A 23,547-nucleotide genomic window follows, 5' to 3' on the forward strand; every position below is an offset into this window, starting at 1 on the left:
ATTAAAAAAAAATATATATATATCGGATTATAAACGAATATGAATAGAAAATAATGTTTGATTAAACGTTATAGATTTTAAGCCTATTAAACATTTTTGATATTCAATTAATAATGAGTTATAAATTAATAAACTACGTTTTAAATTATTAATGTTATACATTTTAACTTTTTTTATATCTGTTTGTAGCTGACCCTGAATCTATCAGTGTTGGAACATTGATTGAACCCAGTGATCTTTCGGCGCACAATTACATCGATCCTTCATCTGATTTTTATGATGACAAAAATAGCGATCCAAAATTTGGTATTATGAAAAAGTTAACATCTGGTGCAATCGTGGGTCCAGTGGATGAAGGAAATAAAATACGTCTGGTGTGTCGTGCAGGCCGTGCCAGACCTGTGCCCCAAGTTACATGGTGGCAACATAGTCGTGGTCCAATTTATGATAGTGATTTAGGTAATATATTTTAATCCAACTCAAGAAAAAATCCATTCATTTGACAAAGATGCCTTTTCATTTATTCCGGTGTTGTATAATTAAGTATAAATTCTTGTAATTTCCAGTTGATTACCAATACCGAAAAGTGGATTCCGATATGTCCGATGATGTTTTCTCGTACTCGGGATTATGGGTTGCACAAAGCGTTCTCACCGTTGTCGGAAAAAGGGGTGCAAACGGTAGATATGAATGTCGAGTAAAAACAGCGACTGATTCTTCACCAATTCTGACATCTAATGTCGAAGTCACTGTTAATGGTAAGGAAATTATATTTAAAATAAAGTGTAAAATCATTAGGTATAACGTATATATGATAATATTATAATTTAATTTTCTCTAGACGACGATATTACATATTTTCTTCATACATTTTTCAGTAAGTCCATACTCAGTTGAAATGTCCACTTCATCATCAGGTGCCACTGTAACTACGGTTTCTAAAGTTGACGATCGTAGTAAGTCTCAAAATAGCGAAAATGATAGAAATTCCGGAGAAGTAGTTTACGCTGAAACTACAGAGGGCCAACCGTTAGTAATTCGGTGTGCGGCCCGTGGAGCCCGTCCTCAAGCAAACGTGACATGGTATTATTATTATAAGGATCAAGAAAATGACGACGACAATGATTACGGAAGTGGAATAAGAAATGAACAAAATGTTCATGCGCCTACCGTTCAATCGTCGAAGCACGGCGCACCCGTTATGTTAGGAAACAGTCAGCAAAACGGTGGTTCTACAGCTAGGTCTCCCAGCGATTATTTGATATCGGAACAGCGACGTATGGAAGGTGGAGCAGAAATTATAGGTCCCGTAGAAATAGCACAGCATACTGAATATCAAGTAAGAAACAAGTAAAAATTAGAAAAAATAAAAACGTAATAATTAGTATAACTTTTATTTTATATTTTCTTCAATATTTCAATGTAATCATTAAAAGCTACAATTATAAGAATACGTATGGGGGGTATTTTCTCTATAGGCTGATGGCACCCGAGATACGCACAGCCAATTATCAATGTCACAACTTCATCGCCAACAAGACGGTTCCATACTGCGGTGTGACGCATTCAATAATGTCGGTTCATCACCGAATCAACCTCTCACTGTAAACATGACAATCCGAGTAAAATGTAAGTAAATCTAACAGAACTATGTTCGATTCTGTCGTTTCAGAAAACGTTTAACAATTTAAATTCTGTTTCCAGATGTACCGACTGCTTGGGTAGTGCCTATTACTGATGGAGAAAATTCTGGTGCGATTGTAGAGGACGAAATAAAAAACGATATAGGTCAACAACGTAAGGGAGGAGTTGATAATAGCAATAATATAAATCCAATAATAATTGATGCATCCAAAGATACTTACGACGGATCACACTATCAATCAATTCTATATACTGTAGTGGTTAATGAAACTAAGGAATTAAGGCTGCACTGTGCATACCACGCCAATCCAGATAAACTCCGAACTCCTGTTAAATGGTAAATATTTATTTTTTTACAATCTAACATCCCACGAAGAGTAAAAATAAAGTTTGCTAATAGTTTAACTAAATTATGGTACTTTTTTTATAGGTATCGAGATGGCATTGAGTTACAATTAGTTGATGAAGAAGAACCAGCTTCATCAAGTCACGGAACATCAGCATCGTCATATGCAGCAACACCAGCTACAGGCACTGGTACGCTATCAGGATCGTCAAACGGTGCTAATAATAGATTTCGCACAAACCCTATGGGAAATACTGCAAAATATGCTCGAGTTAAAGGATTGGCCAATGGAAATGGAGGAATTCATGGAGATGGTAATGGTGAAGACGCAACTGTACTAGTGGTTAGAAAGTTAACACGTTTCGACTCGGGCCGTTATGAATGTCGAGTAAGAAATTCAGTTGGGGCAGCCAATTCTACAAATTTTGCAAACGTTCGTGTTCAATGTACGTATAACAGTATAACATAAAATATTTACTTTTGAGTTTTTCAAATTTAATAAATATTGTAATGTTTTAATTTGTTATATTCATTGCAGATACACCTAAGGTGAAATTACACGTTATCCTAGACGATTCACTCGACGACAATCAAACTTCATCAACAGCGAGTAGCAATATCAACAATAATATGGTTGGATCAAATCCAGTTGTATTAGAATCTGAACATCGCAACGTCACACTTCGATGTGCTGTACAATTAGAAGAAGATCAGCAAAATATTGAAGACACGAATAGCGATCCGTCTTTGAATTTAACCTCTGTCCATTGGTATTGGAACGGTGTACAAATGCAGTTACCAAATTGCACTAGAGCACCGGATAGTAGTGATATTTTTGTAGACGAAGAAGACGGAGACAACGATTTTGATATCGAAAATAATGATAATGAAAATAATGCAATGAACTTTAACTATGAAACTAGTGAACCACATGGAGAAGGAGAATATGACTCATACGCTGTAGATAATGATACTAGGAGACGTAATAAAAAGCAAAGGAAAGTGGTGTGCACCGATAGAGAACTTATTTTAGTTAATGTGACAAAAAATATACACGGAAATTATTCATGCCGAGCGAGGAATGCTGCTGGTCTTCTTACTCCGATGTCCGATCAGACACCTCTTATCGTATATTGTAAGCTTACTTAAATTATTATTCTATACTCGTACATTAAATCATATTAATTTAAAAAATGTTACAATTTAATATTATATAAAAAAAAAGTTCTACATTTTAAACATCTAATTAATTTTTTTATGTAGTAGATACTTGACATCAAATTCTTTATTCTAAATTTGAACTTTTATTTGATATTTTATTTTTTTAATAAATAAATGTTTTTACACTGAATAGTTGCTCCGGGACCAGTGACATTGGAGTTCAGTCCACGACGGGTCATAAAAGGAAGGAACGTAACCTTGAGATGCAATGCTCAATATCTTGGTCGGCCACAACATCCTACTCGTTACTCATGGTTTCGCGATGGACATCCATTTTACCACCAAAATCAAGGATTAATAAACCCTAGCATAAATTCTGGAACCGGAATTAGTATTGGCGCCAACGGAAATAATGGTGGGGGAAATTTCAACCCCGAATGGTTTGTTGATCACGTCTCATTGGAAACTCGTGCCAATTTCACCTGTTCTGCTTACAATGAAGGTGGTGTCACATATTCCGAGCCCGTATATATCGAGGTTTTTGGTAAGATAACTAATATATTTATTAACTCAAATCAGCCAAAAGAAAAACATTATACATTAAATGTTTTATTATTTGTAGCTCCACCAAATTACATTACTGGGCCTCCACAATACTTAGGAGTAGCTTATAATGCATCACATGTGAATGCATCGTGCACTGTTGAATGTTATCCTCATTGCTCCGTTAACTGGTTACGCCGTGGTGTCCTCATCGATCCAATAAACAACCCTATGGACAAAGAAAGGTATAAAAGTCTTACATTTTATTATTTATGTATGGTTAAAAAAAATAGTTTTGTTTAAATATTCTGTGGTTACATACGATTTAAATCTTTATGTCTCTTTAAATAAAACTTAGCTGAGAACAATTTATATATTTTTTTAAATTGGACGACTATTATCACAGATATTCAATACTGACGGAATATTTACCCGCGGAACGATTGAAAAATGATTTCGAAGCGGTGCGCAGCACGTTGATATGGCGCATGGACAACTGGCCAGGTGGTCGTGGCTTAGATCCAATAACAGATTCGACGGAATACAGTTGCCGGAGCAGTGGAAATGAAGTTGGTCCACCTGTGTCAGAATCGATAATGAATTTCTCTGTTGAATGTAAGTTGGGCTTTTAAAGTGGCACGCATATTGATAAATTATCATTAATCTCCGTCCTTATATTTTAGATCCTCCTGGTAACATGACTGTCTCCAAAACAGTCGTGCATGTCAGTGAAGGTAACATACCGGAAAAAGTGTTTTGCCACGCCGAGGGCCGTCCCCAGCCCACTTTTGAGTGGCGTTATATCGCCAATACGAACAATTGGAACGTGCCAGGAAACTCGTCTCAGTCAACCCAATCATCTTCGCAGCAAAGGCTTTCTTCTATCGCCAACGCTGGAAACAGCGGTGTCGGTGGAGGCTCCGGAAGCGGTGGTGCCCAAATTAATAACCAACAGTTGGTTTTGAACTCAGCTGTGGGTAGGCAACAAGCTGGCTACTATGCCTGCGTGGCTCGCAACACACACGGAAATGGAACTGCGTACACCTATCTGGACGTTATGTGTAAGTGAAATAACTTAGCATGTCACTACTATCAAAATAATATAATAATGAGATATAAAATTTCATAAGCGTTAATAAAGACAAAATATTTAAAGAACTCAGTCATTGCTAAAATTGTATAACAAATAATTAATAATAATGATTTAATGTTTTAATTTCCATATTAAAAATCAATAATTTATTATTACAAAATTAAAAAAAAAAATCGTTAAAAAACTATAAGGTGCCTAGTTCTTCCTAATTGCATGTACCACTGATAAGTTGTAGGACGTCTTAAATGTTTTTAGATTGATATCATCTCAAATGTCTAGCGTTGTCGATATTTTACTTCTTAAACTTCTTAACCGGTGATCTCTGTAAACATGTATCTAGTGATATGTTGAAAATTATCCTGAAATCTGCTACAGTTGTTATTACAGTACAAAATATATGTACACTATTTTCATGATATCGTATTTCAAAAGGTATATGTATATAATAAATTTGTCGTTATTCCTATACTAGGTAAGTGCTTATCGTATAATTTCAGATTAGTTTAGATTCATGTAATTTATCCTATTACTAATAGTTTATAGTAATGAAAACAATAAACAATATTTGGGATTTATTGACATTTTCAATTAATTAATAATTTATTTGTAATAAACAATAGTGACTTACCACGTATCTTATAATGATAAAAAAAATAAAAAAAATTAATATTAACGACATGTATCGAATTAGAAAATTTTTTGTTTATAAATTTAATATTAAAATTGTTTTTTAGATAAACCTAGCTGTCAACTTAGGATGATAACCGTTGACCAATTTAAACAGGAATCATCAGCTAGTTTGACTGATCAATCTTCCGAATTAGAGGAATTTTTGTCTTCATCATCCGGTGAAAAAAGAATACTGGTGTGCACAGCTACTGCAAATCCAAGCCAAGTACAGTATACGTGGACCATAAGAAACTCGGGTCGTCAGAACGATACGTCTACATCTTCGCCATCTGATTCTCCCGCTACTGAGAGGGTCATCACCGTATCAATTGGATCATCAGGCAACAGTGGATCAAACGAAGTGGATAATATGGGAAGTTATAATCGGAGCATACTAATATTACAAGATAGGCTGGAAGTGAGTAACAACGATGACGAAGAAGGAAGGGGTAGCGACAATATATCCAACAACGGTGCATCAGAAGGCGTCAGAACATATGTGTGTACTGTCAACAACACTGTAGGATCGGACCAGTGTAGCATTCAAGTTCAAGGTAATAAATACTTCTCGTTATAATAATGAATAACGAAGAATATTAATTAATAATTAATATAACTTATCAGGTGCAAATCTTAATTATAACATAAAATATGTATGATATTTAAAGATAAAAATAATTAACAAGTGATGCAATTAACTATCGAACTTTATAATTTAAATCGATATATAAAAATAAAATGCTTTAAATTCATTTTTATAAATTACAATTAAAATCATAAATCACTTTCTAGAAATGTTATAAAATATTTCTATTTATTTAAAAATAAACCATATATTATTTATTGATTCAATTTTTATTCACATTTAAATTATTTTATAATAATACATGTTGAGGTTTAAAAATATAGAATTATAATACATCATTTGATATTTACAATAATCTCGTAAGTAGATTAAATAACAAAAATAAAGTCTCAGTAAAATATCAGAAGTTTCAGTTATTGAAAAGTTTATAGATTATTAAAGGTATTGTTAAAGTATTAAAGATATGGTCTTAATTAGCAAGACGGATACAACAATAGAGGAAGAGTTACGTAGATAATTAGACGAGGAAAGTGGAATGAAGAAGTGAGGAATGTGTTCCGTATGACGATGTGAAACTTTTAAATTTATTTATGAATACAGGGGAGGAAAATCAATCGAGTTAGACAAAAGTTTTGTAAAAAATAATATTATTCGCAATGTGTCTTCGATTAGTAGTACGGGATAAATTTAAAACTTTATGAATAGGTTTATTATAATCAAGCGGAGAAAGACAAGGGACCTGTCACCTAAATAAAATAAGCAACAAATTATAAGAACTTATATATTGATTCCTATAATCCATTAAAGTATATAGATAATTTATGAATCCATACTCTAGTTCATCTCTAGTTTTTATAATAGGATGGACTAAAATCTCATAAATATGTAATTTTGGACACACATTTGGGAAAAAATGTAAATCTAGGTTTCGGATAGAATTAGCAGAAATAATTAGAATATCAAATGGTATAATCGACAGCAATTTGACGAATGATACTTTAATATATTTAGAGATATTAAGCGACTGTCTCAGGGATTCGCCGCAAAGTACTAATCAACCTAGGTGGCAAGGTCTAATCTCAGAAGACGAGCATCATTTGTACTATAAATATTTACGCGTGAAAAATTCCACGCATTTCATCGATTTTAATGTATTAAACAAAATATTATATTATGCACCTGAAAGTTAAAATGTTGATTGATATATTATTATTTATTTATAGTAAAATTATAATTTATTTATATTTTTATTAGCTGTCAGTGAAAGTAAGTGTCTATATCTCTTAAACTATTATAGTACATTGATAGTAGAATAAACGTATTAATCATTTATAATGTAGTATATTATACTTTAATTATTTTTACATTTTTACGTAGTATTATTGTTAACATCGTAAATGTAGATACAATTAATTTACTTGTATGCATATCTGTACTAGGTGACGCTCCCTGGTGGAAACAGTTTTTGGCAACCATAGGTTTGGGTGGATTGCCAGTGATGGTCGTCTTGGTGGCCTTGGTTGTGATTTTGCTACTTATCGTCATCATCGTAATTGTTATCCTGTTGCTGTTCGTTTGTAAGAACCGTTACATTAAACCGGGCAATGGAGTGTCGGGAGGACGTCAAAAATGTAAGTCTTTTATGTTCAATAAAACGTGTACAATGACGTACAAAACGTTATTACAACATTATTAAAATGTGATAAACCGGTAACGAAATACTTTGAGAACGGCATGTGAACATATCAAAAAAGTATACCGACTAATAATACATACTGTGTGGATGTAGTGATGTTATAATCATTATATAGTGTTAGTAATATTTTAATAGTGCGCAATGTTCTGTCTGTATAATTTTACATAGTAGACTTATATATGTATTTGTATTTTATCGTTTTAGTAGATACAGCTTTTATTGTGTGTTCCGTTTTTGTTTTTAATATTTAGATGTTAAACAAAAATACCCTACATTGACGGCGTATAGGGTACCAGTCGTTTGGCGCCGGCACCGAGGCCGTGGCTTGCTATTAAACATATCGAAAGTGCGACAAAAGTGAGTATTGTATGGTTACGAGCACTGACGTTAACCACTATTATTATTGGTACGCGCGCTAGCACTCAAATGCACTTTCTCATAGTTATTGTTTTTCCTGTTTCGGGACGTATATGATTACGGTGATGGTGGTGATGGTGGTTGTAGATATATATATATATTTATAATTCTGTACACATTTTTTCTTGCGTTTTTTTTTTTAATGTTTTTCCCTACGGTGGCTATTTTTTTTTCGCTCTTCTTGTTTACCGCTGAAACTTATGTGCTTGGAGACATCGTTATACTATATACATTTACATTATACAATATTCTACTATCGCAAACACGCTACAATCAGCTATACTGGTTTTCTTAAACAACGCTAAAAGATATAAGATAACACAACCATGTCGAGCGGTCTTGTAACGATTACTATTGTAGTCCCGAAGGAAGTGCCACGTCGTCGATTTCCGGTGCCAACCCCGTGACTGCACAGCAGTGTACAGACCAGCCGGCGAATGTCTCGGGCAACCCTAAGCCCCCGCCAGGATACGACGACGACCATTCGCAATCGTTTTCCAGCCAGCGGACAACATCGGCCGCGAGCGTCGTCGGCAAGTGGCCGCTCAAGCCGGGCGTGTTAGTGCATTCGAAGCAGCAGCTGCTCAAGTTGCAGTCGGCCACTGCCCACGGCCAACCGGCGACGGCCGACACCGGGGACGGTGGCGGCGGGCCCGCCGACAAAATCGTTGCCGACGGAAGCGGCGAAAAGCAAAAGTCGAAAAAAAACCACACCGGTAAAGGAAAAGCGCCGGCGGCCGAGTGCATGATGTTGGCCAACGAGACGCAGTCGGCGCGCGCGGCTCGCATACGACGCATGATGATCGGGTCTAATAATAATTTGGTGCCAAAAAAACCGTCACCCACGTCACCTCCACCCGCGCCTCCTGTCCGACAGAGCTCGGATACCGGCGCGGGAAGATATCCTTCTGCGACAGGTAGAAAAACGACTGCGTGTATGATAACACGGAGGGTTTAAAATCGTATTAGAAATATCAATAATATTATAATGTATTGCACCGCAAAATCGGTAACGATAGACAGCCGACCTGTCTTTAAAGGAATCGGTTTTCGTAAAAATACGAGTAATATATAGGTATTAATTACAAAATAGTAGGATACCTCAATACAACGATATGTATAATTTTATCCGAGAGGCATATAATGACGCGAGTTCAATTTTCATAAGAAACGAGGATTTTGAAAACCGTCGAATTAAAATATCATACCACGTATTTTTGTTCATAACGTTCTTTCGAAAATATTTTATTCATTTGCGAAGTAAGTTCCTTACACTTACCATTTTACTATATTATCGATTTTTTAAATGAAATAAATAGTCCCAATTGTTAATGTCTTTTAACACTGTATCATCTTACAAAAGAAAATTAAATCTTGTAAATGTAGAATTTACATGTTTTAAAGTTGAAAATTTACATTTTTGTTTATCGTTTTCATCCTGAAAAGTTGGAAAAATCAACTTTGAATGTTATGCTTTTTGGTTGGAATAGACGCTTTAATTTTGTTGTATATACAATACGTTTTTAAGTGTGCTATATGTTGTATGTGTTTTACGTAGATGATGTTTTTAAATTTTTTGTGTGATGTAATTTTATGTTTTAATGATTGATCAAAGCTACCGGTGGGTATATATAAATGTATTCACCGACAACAAGCACGCAAGTATTATATCGTCATTGTATGCATTAAAGTACTTAACATTATAATCAACTCGTCCAGACAAGGTCTATGGAATTAAAGACTTAACACATCAAACGAAATTTTTATAGTATATAAAACAGCAGAGGGTGAATGTACTTTAAACACTTTTATATTAAAATCACTACTCAAAACTCAAAATCACTTTGTATTTAAATTTAAAATACTTTTCGTATGTAAAAAAAAAAATATTTCAATTTCAATTTATATACTAATACAAGTATAATATAATCACATTTTATTTTATAAATAATTCATTGCTAAATTGTATAAGTTATAACCATAATGTTTTGTTCAAAATTCATAAGTTATCATCATATATTATCATAATATAATATAACTAAACATTCATTTCCATCTAGTCGTTTTTAAAAAATCAATAAATAAAAATAACACACAACACGATCTTATACTTATCCGATTGAAATTTGATTTCACGATTCACAAAATTATTACCAAAAACACAATAATAAAAAAAAATTTAGTTTCGATACACCAGTCACCAATGGTACATAATATTATTATGAAATTCTTGATAGTAAAAATATTTGAAAACGAATTCAATATTTACAAATTAAAGTATTTATTATTTAAAATATTCCAACATTCATTACACCCTTGTATACCTTATATACATTATAGACAATAAATTTTAAACATACATTCTGTATAATTGACGGACGTATTATGATATGCACACGTGAAACTTTTCGAATCCGTCAAAATTATCATATATATTATCAAAATGACACGGTGATCTTATAGTTTGACTATTTCCTTCAACGCGAGTGTATTCAAACATTTCAAACATATTCATTAGGTACTCATTAGTTATTAATTTTTAGTAAAAGATATAAACTAGTAAAAATGAATGTATAAATTACACATAACTACATAAGTTTTAAACCAAACTATACGTTTCTATTTAACAAAAAATCTCTCGCAGCAATGCACAAATCCTTAATTGCGGTAAACGTACGTATGTTCTCGAGGAAAAATTCCCGTATAAATATATATTGTATGACTTCGTAATTATTGGGTGTCCCTACCGTTCACGTCAAAACGTCTAGAATTTTGACATCGTAGCGGGGTTGGACAAATTAAACACGCTCGTCGTCGTATCCGCACCGGACATGCGATCGTATTTCAATAATCGTTTTTCCGTTATTCTGTGTCTATAGATTCGCGAGGCGGAGCCGGTCAACAGCAGGACAACGAATCCAACTTGGGAGCGACGGGTGACTCGAAAGCCGCGTTCTACGAAAACTTGCCGTTCCACGGAATGCGACCGCCGCCCAATCAGGTTAGTCATCGTCGGTTACAACAGTGACAATATATCTTTATCAATACAACTACATACATTATCTCATACATGTATATTGTATATATATAGAGAGAAAGCATGCACTTATAATTGTTGTCGTTTTCGCTTTGTTTTTATTCGTTTTGTTTTGTTTTTGTTTTTTTTTTCGTTTTGTTTCGTGTATGCGTTGTCAATATTATGATTTGTCCCCCGCCAATCATCCGTGCCTGTTCGTCGGTTAAAACAGTCGTCCACACTTCAGCCGCACGCCGCACTGAGCAACGCCGGTAACGGTAACACGGCCGCCGGCCACGCCAACTACAAGCCGCCGCAGCCGCTGCCGCCCGCGGACGCGTCGCTGTCTCCGTTGTCGTCGTTAATCCACCGGTCGCCGAACGGCGGCTACGTGTCCTTGCTGCGCCGGTCCGCGGTTCCCGAGTCGGACGCTGTCGCCCGTCGCCCGACCGCCGCCGTCCGGTTCAACTCGTTGCAGAGACCGGACCGCGGCTCGACGACCGCGTGGCAGCGACGCGATCGGCAATTCCGGTCGATGAGAACCGTGGGCACGGGCAGCGGTAGCGACGGGCCGACCGCCGAGGACGACCGTCGGGGGCGCCAAGACGACAACAACAACGACAGCGGCAAAGCGAGCGGTGGCGGTGGCGGCGGCGACGAGACGAAAGCGTCGGCGGCGACCGTGGACCGCGGTGACGGACGAAAAGACGCGTTTTCCGCGTCCACATTCCCCAAGCCGGCGCCCAGAACGCGCGTGCCGTCCGCCTCGGTGGCGCCGCCGTCGCTGTCCCGCCGCGACACTTACGAGAACCTGCAGCAGCTGTTGAACGGCAGTGACGGTAGCGTGATCGGCACCAATAAGGTACGTACAAAATGTCGGTGGACTGCGCCGCAGTCGCTATAGACGATTTCGTAGTCGCGTCCACTCACCCTCTCCCATCGGCCCTGCCCCCATGCCAACCGCGTCTTTTTGACGTACAACTATATATTAGAACGATAACATTAATTAATATATTTAATCCGTAGTATTTTTATTTTTTATTTTTGGTTTTCTAAAATGCTTGCGAAACGACTAACATAAAAAATATTTACTAACAACGCGATTGGGTGTGTGTGTGTGCGTGCGTGTGTGTGATTAACAGTTAACAGGAGTCGGGATAGGAGCTCGGAGCTTGGACGAGTTTTACCGCATGCAAATACAACAACAACACCAACTGTTGTACCACCGGGTGACGGCAGACGACGCGGCTGCGACAGCTCTCACGGCCGGCTACTCGACCGTCGGCGGCGGCGTCGTTCACCACCGTCAGCAACAACAACAACAGCAACAGCATCAACAACAACAACATCAGCCGCAGTCCATCGAAATGACCCAGTTCGAGATGACCGCCGGATCGGGTCGGGAAGACGTATACCAAAAATCTCAGAAACACAACGCGGTCGGCCGGTACATGGGCGACAACGACGACGACCGCGGTGACGGAATCGGCGGCGACGGCGACAAGATCTGCAAGTCGATGAACGCCGGCGGCGGCACCATGGGAAGACGTCGCCGCGGCAACCAGCAGCAGGTCTTGGACGGCGGAGGTCCGTTGAGCGATCACTACTACAACGGCGGCAGCATCGGCGGCAGCAGTCAACACCTGCAGCAACAGTACCACCACCACCAGCACCAGCAACAACAGCACGGCAACAGGAGACGCAGCAACGCCGCGGCCACGGCCGACGGATCGCTCGTACAGCCGGCCGCCACCAGCAACTACAACACCGTGTCGGGCGTCGGCTACTACGCCGCAGACGTGTACGCCAGCATGGGCGCGCGACAGCAACAGTCCAAACGGCAATCGCAGCAACAGCAACGGCCGTATTGCGGCGTCGGCGGCGCTGCGTCCGCCGGCAACGTTTCCGACGAACAGTCGTCGCTGACGGCCAAGCGGTCCTGGCGCCGGCAGCAGAACCGCCGCCGCCGGGCCGGCGTTGGCGGCGGCGTGGTGGCCGTCGAACCGGACGACGACGCGGATCAGCCGCAGCCCGCGGTCGCGTCCGACTACGCGGCGGACGCCGAAGCCGACGACCCGCCGTCGCCGCAACCGCTCGCCGGCGACAGGTACCGGACCGTGGCGGCGGCGGTGGCCGATTTGGATCTGCACCATCACCGTCCGCGGCAGAAAAGCGACGCGCGCAACAACCTGCCGGCCGGCGGCGTGCTGGCCGCGGCCGACCAGCAACCGAACGGCGGTGGCGCCAACAAAAACGTGGTCAAGTTCCACGACGTTGGCCGCGAAATCGACGTGTAGACGACGTAACCGTCGTCGTCCGTATAAGCTTTTCGTAATACATTGAACGCGTTTTCACGACGCGTATATATATATAATTCATGATATATCGTCGTACTATAATATATATGTTGTCGGGCACGTTTTATTTACTGTATTTTATGATATTATATTGTTATGTTATCATTATTATTATAATTATTATTATTATTGTATTACGTTTTCCGGTCGGTGTACAGTCTACACGCCCACGCGACGTACTAACGTTTTGGGCGTTCTCGCGCGGACGACGTGAGATTGTCGCGCCGGCGGCCGCCAAGTCGTCGGCCCCGAAAGCCGCCCCGTGGCCAGCGTGATGTATTTTGTAATGCGTGTGATGTTCGCCTCCTCTTTACACTCGTTTCTATACTAACACACTAAATCATGATTTCACTAACTCGAGTCGGATAATACTCACTATATATACACGAAATAATATTATAATATTATACGTCACGATGACATTCGTCACGCGCGCGCTCAACCACACAGGTACGTACGCTCCCCACCCTCCCACCTTTCCCGCCGTGTATGTCGCTTGAACGACAACGATAACGCTATTAACGACCCACTCGTGTCCCGTGCCCACCACATTAACACCCGTGTATCGGAAAACAATGATAACGCTGAGACCGAGCGCGCGCGTTCAGCGAAAATCTCCGTTTTTATGAACTTTGTAAAAGTACCTGTATATATATATATATATAGCGTATAGGTGTATACAGTATTACAATGAAATAACGTGTGTCGTGTATCGTATATTTTTAGCCCTACAAACCGCCGGCGGCCAGTGGTTACGCGGAAGGCGGTGACATGGAGTACGCCGACGTGGACTACCGGACGATGTATTACGGGCCGATCAATTACAAACAATCGTCCTGAGACTCTCGCCCCCTCCCCGCCATCGTCGTCGACCTCGTCCTCGTCTCCTAAAATATGTCCTGCTCGAGCGCGCTTCCTCGTCATCGATACGGTTTATGGTATTGTGATGTTTGTGAGACGATTATAATTTAATACGAGTCGCATCGGTATATTATACCTTATAGCGGACATTATTATTCATATAGTGATGACTCATATTATAATAATATTATACACCTCTATGGCTTACACGAATTTTTTTGTTTTTATATAATAATTAACGACGGTTTTTCTTTTCTGTGTCAAACCTTATGATTAATATCGTTGATTGATTGATATCGTTAATTCGTGATACTTATTTAAATATTGCAGTTCTCGCACAAAATAACGATTCAAGTTCACAGCTGTCCAGAAGACCAAAATTAATAATTTACATACTGTCCCTATATCTCTCACTCGCATACATACACACACACAGACACACACACAGACACACACCCACACAGACACACGCACAGACACACACACAGATACACAGACACACACACACAGACAGACATACACACACAGACACAGACAGACAGACAGACACACACACACACACACACACACACACATACACACACACATACACATACATACACATACATACATACATACACATTATATACATACTTACGCAAAGGCCACAGGGTGAAAATAAATAATTAATAAACGTCTAACTGATTATTTAATACATTTTATGTAATTTAATATTCGCACACACACACCCCTGTAAATAAGTGATGACGATTTAAACATTCTAAACCATTCACTCGATTTAATCTAAATTATAATACGCGTAGACAAAGTTCGACAGTGGACCGTTATTATCAGTCAATCTTCCGCTAAGAATATATTAGTACTTGTGCAAAAGTTGTCAACATTTCAGAAAAGTATCGTCCCGCGTACCGCATCCAACAGAATAATTGTATATAGGTACTAGGTAGTAGAACCATTTTTCGTTTTCATCTATTTGTACTTCCATTGAAAAACTGTCAAATTATTACCAAACACATATTGACAATCTATACACAAAATGTTCTGTTACTAAAGGCGTACCTATATGAATATCTGTGAACAACATAATATTATTATTACGTATATTTCGAATTTCGATCATCGACCATCATATTACTACCTATTAATTTATGATATCTACTGTCGATGTATTTCATATCTATTTGTATAAAATATTTTAATGTTACCTATAATATTATGGTCTATCGCTTTTATTTACAGTTATAATTGTTCATTTATTAACAGCGTAATAAATGTTACGTACGTGCCATTTATTATTATAATTATTATTATTATTATCGTATTGTTGTTATAAATTTTAGTCAATGCCACCGTTACAATGACTAATGACATAATATATGTAACGACGCGTATATTTCTTTATTTGCATCTGAAATAATATTATGTTTATTTGGCATTCTTAATCGTCGTCGTTTCTTGTAGTCTGCTGAGAAGTCGAATGCCTCCCATCTAAGTGTTTAAATGTTGATATATCAATAAAAATGTATTATTATGAATCATAATAGTGTTTCAGTAACAAATTATTGTAGAAATATAGTCTTAGTATAATGATAATAATAATATATATATATGTATTTAAATCGATATTAGAGATGTATGTTTTTACAGACGGTTTTTGAATAGTTTGATAAGTCGAGTACACGAATAAATTATATTTAAATTAATCATAATCATAATAGACATGATCATGTTTTGTTTTGTATACACACTATACATACGAAGACCGTCTGTCGTTAGTAGAAATTATATTATTCTATATAATATTATATAATAGTATGTATCTAAACAAATTATAATTGTCTTTGTGCACCTACGTGAGTGTGTTAATATATAATAATATGTATGTGTAAATTGTAAAATGTATTATGTGTTAAATAGTAGAGACTGCTGGTTACCACCACCGTGGCGACGGAATATTATTATTAATTTTATTGACAATCAATAATTAAAACGTATATGTTAACTTATTTTTTATCGAAGTTTATGCCCATTTAAATATATATATTGAATATGTATGTGTATATATTTTATATAGGTACTTATATATATAAATACATACACATACATATTATATTTTATTTATTTATCCCAGATATACCCATATTAATATATATATTGAATATGTATGTGTATATATTTTATATAGGTACTTATATATATAAATACATACACATACATATTATATTTTATTTATTTATCCCAGATATACCCATATTATAACTCTATCGTGTTGTTACAACTTACGTCTTACAATATAATGATCGGTGTCTCTTATAGGCATTTGTATAACGATATGATCGTCATTGATCCCTTCTATGGCTTACCCATCTAAGGGTGTACCGTCTATACGGAGATGCTGTACGTGTCCATACCACCTGTCGTTATCTTCTATCTGTCTATATGTTATTATATACTTATAGATTATAATTATTATAATATTAACTTCTTTACTACGTATAGTATATTTATTGATATAAAATATGATATAATATATATATTTTGTATTATCATAATTGATACATTTTCCCTTCGGACTAACAAAATAACCTAATTTTATTTGTTAATTATTGTTGTACTATTGTATTTTGTTTTTATTATTTACGTGTCTAAGTTTACACCTGTAATTTTATTATCATACAATTATTATTATTATTATTATTATTATTATTATTATTATCATCATCATTATTATTATTTTGCATTTTTACATTAACACGCGGCATTTACGATTAATATGTTCTTACTATATATTGTATTCGTATTGCGGTAATTGAAGGGTGGTGGAACCTCCGCCGTTTGTATTCTAGTCATTATTTACTAAATATATAATTATTATATCCTGAATATCCCCCAAAGGCATTGACGCTTGCGACAAAACGACTTGAAGTGTTTTACATTATATATATATAGATCATAATTGTAATAATTTTAAGTAGTATATCTATACATTTAAAATGTTTTGTTTAGTTTAGAATCGTTATCATAAAATCATTTTTTTTTTTATATATATAATATATGTATAATGTATATAATAATATTATTGGTTATGACGATAATAATTGTTGTTTCGATGATAATAAAAAAGTGTGAGAGAAAGATAACAATGGTTGAATTATATTGTATGTATATGCATAACCATCGATTCATACTTACCTATACCAGCTATACTATCCACTCGTGTACAAACGACATTTCAGGGTGTACTGGATGAAGGTATCTTTATTGACAAAATAATTTGTTCTTCAAAGAAAAAAACAAACGAAAACCGTAAAGGATATATTATATAGATAAAGTGTCAGATAGGTACGTATAATTTCTGACCGACACAACATCGTCACCAGAGTACGAGACATAACATATTATACAGGTATCCATATTATATTCTATCGACCTATAGTAATAGTGTGCTGTGCAGAGTTGTGACTACTGATGTTATAGTACTGTGATATTAAATTTAAAAGCAAACATGATAAATATAACTATTCGAAAAAAAAGTCTTGAATAGAGTTTGGTGTGTATGGTATAAACACTATAAACTATAAATGTGTTGAATAAAACCAATCTATGATTTCTATGGGTATTAGCATTCCATATATATAAGCATTCCAGACCAGGTTAAATCAGAATCATTTGTGTATACTATTTGGCAATGTATTAAATTTCAATATTATTTTAAATTATGCTTAGACAATCTAGTATCTACACTATCCCTAGGATTTTTATAGAATGCCTATACTTATATTTACATTTGTATATTATTCAGTGGTATTACTTATTTATTTATCGAATAACATATAATATCATAACACAGTAGTGACGTATGTCATCGTGCGTTTGTATAAACTAATATAGTTGTTATAGGTACAAAATATGCATCATAATTGTACAAACCATATTGGTGGCGTGACATTAGTAATTTTTCCCTGTACTCGTTAACCTAACCGTGGATGAAATATCCTAAATGATTAATAACTGCCGTCTTAGACTCATGTACAGTACTCAAGTGTGATATACAGGACTAAACTACTAAGCTTCTTACCAACCAAAAGGTTTATTTATGAATCAGACGAAAAAAAAGGTCTGCTAATATTATTTTATAATTGCATGGAAAACCCTGCTACTCTGGGTGTAACGTTTTTAATACTTATTTGTCATAGGCATGCGCACGAGAGGCAGCATATGCGCCCCTGGACTTTCTTTGGGGCTACCGGGGCCGATAAAATATAAGGGTATAATATTAAATAATGGGCTTAGGAAAAATTATATTTCCACAATAATATAATATTAAGTTAAAATAATTCATAAATCTCCATATTAAACGTGTTACATAGTATTTTATCTATATATAACGATTTTCTACAGGTTTGGTTATTATATTTATTATATTGTGTGCTTTTATAGATAGGAATTTAAGCTTTTATATATATTGTTATTAATGTTTGTTTATTTTATAATATTATAAATAATAAATAATAACTATAGGCTTGTAGAAAAGTACACCTTTAGTGGCTTAGTACTTTACTGTACAACTTTTTATCCAAAAAAATAAATAACCAATACAATTTTAATTTTGATATCCAATAGTAAGAAAAGTAAAACTATGGGCCGGTTTTAATGGTGAATTTGAAGAATGGGCAGAATTAATCTCTTGCTGCCCCTGAAACCAGAGGGCTGCGCTCGCCTATGCACCAAGTTAATTCAAGAAATGAACAAGACCTATATAATGTTTAGCTTTTTTAAAATATAATAATAGTCTAAACTCTAAAACCATTTTTGATGATGAATATTGATACGTTTTGAAACAACAGGTTTAAAAACACTGCACAGTGTATTCAATATAAATAATAATTTCCGAAGAAATAAAAATAAATTATGAAAAATTTGTTTTTTTATATAAATAATATTTTGTTTAAACATCGTCATTAGAAAACTACTTTATAATTATATAAGTAGTTATAAAAAATAATGATTGATAATCTTTAAACACCTAATAATCATTTTCATATATAGAGTTATATAAAGGCAACAATATTAATTGGTGGACGATCACTTTGAATACGGTTCATTGTTTAAAATGCAAAACACAGACACTTTATTGTTTGTACGGTGGAGTAAAACATAGTATATTAAATAGGTATTATAATATATAAACAAGTCACTATTATAGCTAAAAAGTTGGTTGATAGCTCATTAAAAAGAGATTTTCAAGTAGATACAAAATGTGAGATTAAAAATTTCAAAAATAATTATTTAATTTTTCACAGTTAAAAAAATAGTTATTTTTTGCTAGATTTTCATTTAGCGTGGTAGATTACCGAAATTAGAGAACGGATTTTGTTATTTGGGGTGTTGTTAGATTCACATTGGCTAGGGGAAGTGCTGTGAAGATTTTCAGAACTTTATCTTCAATCTTTAACTCACTACAAAGCTATAAAGCTGAAAAACATAAAAAACGCATAATAAAATATGTTTTAATTTTTTTTGAAGCTCTGTAGTGAATTAACTATAAAAGATAAAGTTCTGAAATCTTCACTTCACTTCTCCTAGCCAATGTGAATCTAACAAGACCCCAAATAACAAAATCCGCTCTCCGGTTTCAGAGATCTATCTCACTAAATGAAAATGAAAATAAAATACATTATACATAATATATATTGCATACAATTAATACATTTCTAAAAAATCAAGAAAGTTTACATGCCGATCTCTGACTTGGCAAGCGTTTTTTTTATAAGATTTAAACTTTGGAATCTAATAATATATTTATATTATTCACCAACGTATATATAATATATAGTTATAATGTGCAATGTTCAACTTATACAACTGTAAGATGCAACTAGCATACAAGCATACAGTAAGTCTTTTTATTATAAATTTATTATGGCCACGTAATGAATTTATTATGATTAAATTAGTAAGTAGATAATATAAAATATAAATAGTAACCATACGTGGTTTGTATATTTTATAAATCTAAAAACATAATTTATTTTAATACATAAAATTAATATAATGTACTAGAATCACATTATCTATGGTTCATAAGTAATAACTATATAATATTACAACGTGAAATAAGAACATACCATAAGAATAATACATAATATTATGAATAGTGACTTTATAAACGACCTACAGTTATTAAATTAGATAAAAATTTAAGTCAACAACATCAACAAGGTAAATGTTATAGGTTGTCAAGAATTTAGTGTGACATAATATTTCAACGCAATAACAATTGGATTTCAGGTTAGTAAAATAATACACAACAATTTGAATATACCTATCTATAATTTAATGCAATATTTGATGATTGGATGAATATTTTTGAACAATATTCAATATTTAAAACAAATCAATGGCCTACATTTTTTCCATTAAGTTTTTTTATTTTTATTGTTTTTTAATTGTTTATAATTTCTGCTTCAAAAACTTTATGAATATTATTAGAATTAATAGAATTACATTAGTATATATATATTTACATTTTAATGATCACTGATTCAAATTAATGATTGATAGAAAAGAAAAAAAATAATATAATTATTAGATTGTTTAATATAGTTTTGACTGTTTTGAGGTAGAATTTGGATATTGTGGGACCATGTGAGTCTGTAGTCGAATGTTATGCCTAATATTTTTATATATTTTTTGTTGTTCAATTTAATATTTAATTCACCTACATTTGATTCTCTAGTAAAAATTATACAGTTTGATTTTTCTGTTGATAAGCTGAAACCACCATTAAGTTTATAACAAAATGTTCAAGTTAATGTTTTCACTTTGGAAGCTTAAATAAATGTGTACACTTTCTTAGAAAATACCTAACTATATAGTTTTGTAGTAAATTTTGTTATTTTGTAAGTTATAAGTCCATAATTGTTGACAAAGATTTCATCTATCTTAAAGAACAATTAATGATGAATAGACACTAAGAAAAAATAAACAAATTACAACCGAACTCTCAAAAATGATCCAATTAATAATATAAAAAAAATTGACAGTATATAAGTATTGATTAAAACTATTTAAACTATGAAAGTATGACTTAAAGACTCACAACATTGCAATAGCTCACCACATATGGATTTGTCGTTTCTATCTTCAATAAACTTAAATAGTTAAAAAAAAAAATTGCTATAAAAATCGTTGTAAATAATTCTTTTTTTAGATTTAATCAAATTTTTAAACAATAAAAATGTTCTAAAGTTTCATAAAAACTATTAAATGTTGCTAACATTGCGTAGATAAATTAAAAAACTATCCACAAAAATGCATACAATGTTGATAACTTTAGTGTCGTTTAAGATGAACAAGAATAGTATAACTAAAGCACTGCAATTTAAACTTAAAAAATATGCAACAAGAAGACTAGTTGCTGTTTGAAATTATTAATGATGTAAAATGCATGTAGGTAACATTTTTTAAATAAATTTATCTTTGACATATAAGTACTAAATTAGTAACTTTACCAATATATAAAAACGTGAAAAAAATCATTACCTATACACTACATATAAAATACTTCGAAAATCGGCTGCAATAAATAAGGCGGAGAAGTAGTGACAAATTAGAAGAGTTTATAGCTACAAAACAGTGAACCGTCACCCAAGTAAAAAATTAACAACAGTCCGTTTGTATTTTTATAAAATCAAATAGTTTTTATATATTTTGTAACTAACGTTATAATGAGAGACATATGTGATATATCATACTCAATTATGTGGACAAATGTAATTTGTTACTTAAATGTCTGACGTTAGTTGACACATCGTCAATAGATTTATTTCTAAAATACTTATTGGACTATTGCCTAAACAACTTGTTTGTATAAATAGTATTTCGTTTTAAATAGGCTACGTGTTTTAATGACTATTTTTATTCATTATTTTAACTCGAAACATTTGTACTTAGACTTTTAGAGGGTGGACAAAGCAATATGTATAAAAAGATTATTTGTAAATAAGGCTGTACATTTGTAGGAAAGTGCGTTTTTTTTGGTAATTGTGAAACGTAGTCTTGTAAGTAAATTTGTAATTTAAATTATGTAACAACGAATTCATTTATGAAACTTTTATTTTGCATTTATTTGACGTCTTTAAGTTTTTAGGTCATTATTTTGCATTTGTAGCTTATATTTTTCTTTTTTACTTCATTTTCGATATTTTTAGTTAAATTTCATCAATTAAAATATTTAAAAATTTTTTTGTTTTGTTTTACACAAGCTATATATGGGCTAGGTAAAGATAATAATTCGATAAAATAAGACAATAGATTTATAACTAGATAAGTTATTTGTGGAATATCGTATATCAGTCAAGAATTTCCAGATAAAGTTGGTTGATCAATAATTTTTATAGGTAATTGTCGTTTAGTACCTGTTTGGCGTTCGCGAGTGTACAGTAAAATGCCGAAATGAAAACCGCTTTTCTCGTCAACATTATGAAAATACGTCAATGAATTTAGAGCTGATATTTTTAGTACGGATGGTACAATATTATACTGTAAAGTTTGCGAAACGAGAGTTTCGGCGGAAAAAAAATTTACAACACAACAGCACATAGCAAGTAACAAACATATTCTAGGTGTCTAAAAAAAAAAAACGATAAAGAAACTTCATGTCTTCAAACTTTGATAACTACTTCATCAAACTCAAGTTTTAATAGTGATCTTTGTAAAGCTTTTTAAGTGCGAATATACCACTGAATAAGTTATTGCAACCAACTTTTCGTAATTTTTTTTAGAAAAGTACACTAATAAATTGATACCATCACATTAAGAAAAACATATGTACACAAATGTTAAGAAGAAACTTTATGTAATATCAGAACGTATGCAACAGATAAAAAAAAAAATTGGATTTCAATTAGTGAGACAACAGATATAATAATGGATAGATATATTGCAAATACAATAATCGGCACATTAGAGAATTAGGCCATCCCGGTAAAGCTGTTTGATTAGGTTCAACAGAGTTAGAAAAAGCTAATAGTTAGGCTTTTTAAACAATCACTTTCGCTATTATGGCCGGGTAGTATTCAACGGGAGAATATTTTACTATTTTTATCAGACGCGGCACCATATACGATATGATCAAAGCAGGAAAAGCTTTAAAA

General features: G+C 34.2%; 1 protein-coding gene across 7 annotated transcripts in view; it reads left to right on the forward strand.

Moving 5' to 3' along the window:
* LOC132924417 (uncharacterized) overlaps positions 1–17,532 on the forward strand; it is a 62,002-nt gene extending 44,470 nt beyond the window's left edge. The window contains exons 4-23 of one of the 7 annotated variants that reach the window (XR_009661323.1): positions 190–459; positions 567–758; positions 879–1,339; positions 1,479–1,629; positions 1,705–1,981; positions 2,075–2,436; positions 2,529–3,125; positions 3,345–3,695; positions 3,774–3,939; positions 4,101–4,309; positions 4,378–4,755; positions 5,522–6,010; positions 7,297–7,308; positions 7,482–7,673; positions 7,990–8,095; positions 8,516–9,072; positions 11,035–11,156; positions 11,404–12,033; positions 14,255–16,463; positions 16,575–17,532. Coding sequence is in view for 6 of the 7 variants with exons in the window: in XM_060988712.1 (XP_060844695.1) it covers positions 190–459; positions 567–758; positions 879–1,339; positions 1,479–1,629; positions 1,705–1,981; positions 2,075–2,436; positions 2,529–3,125; positions 3,345–3,695; positions 3,774–3,939; positions 4,101–4,309; positions 4,378–4,755; positions 5,522–6,010; positions 7,297–7,308; positions 7,482–7,673; positions 7,990–8,095; positions 8,516–9,072; positions 11,035–11,156; positions 11,404–12,033; positions 12,314–13,468 (6,677 nt within the window). In the remaining variant the exon portion in view is untranslated. Of the gene's footprint in view, positions 1–189; positions 460–566; positions 759–878; positions 1,340–1,478; positions 1,630–1,704; positions 1,982–2,074; positions 2,437–2,528; positions 3,126–3,344; positions 3,696–3,773; positions 3,940–4,100; positions 4,310–4,377; positions 4,756–5,521; positions 6,011–7,296; positions 7,309–7,481; positions 7,674–7,989; positions 8,096–8,515; positions 9,073–11,034; positions 11,157–11,403; positions 12,034–12,313 lie in introns of all 7 variants that reach the window. The other 6 variants (XM_060988717.1, XM_060988712.1, XM_060988715.1 and 3 more) reach the window with 6 other exon arrangements.
* Positions 17,533–23,547: the final 6,015 nt, after the last annotated feature.

Source organism: Rhopalosiphum padi, chromosome 3 (assembly GCF_020882245.1).
Source record: "Rhopalosiphum padi isolate XX-2018 chromosome 3, ASM2088224v1, whole genome shotgun sequence".
Taxonomy (NCBI): Eukaryota; Metazoa; Arthropoda; class Insecta; order Hemiptera; family Aphididae; genus Rhopalosiphum; species Rhopalosiphum padi.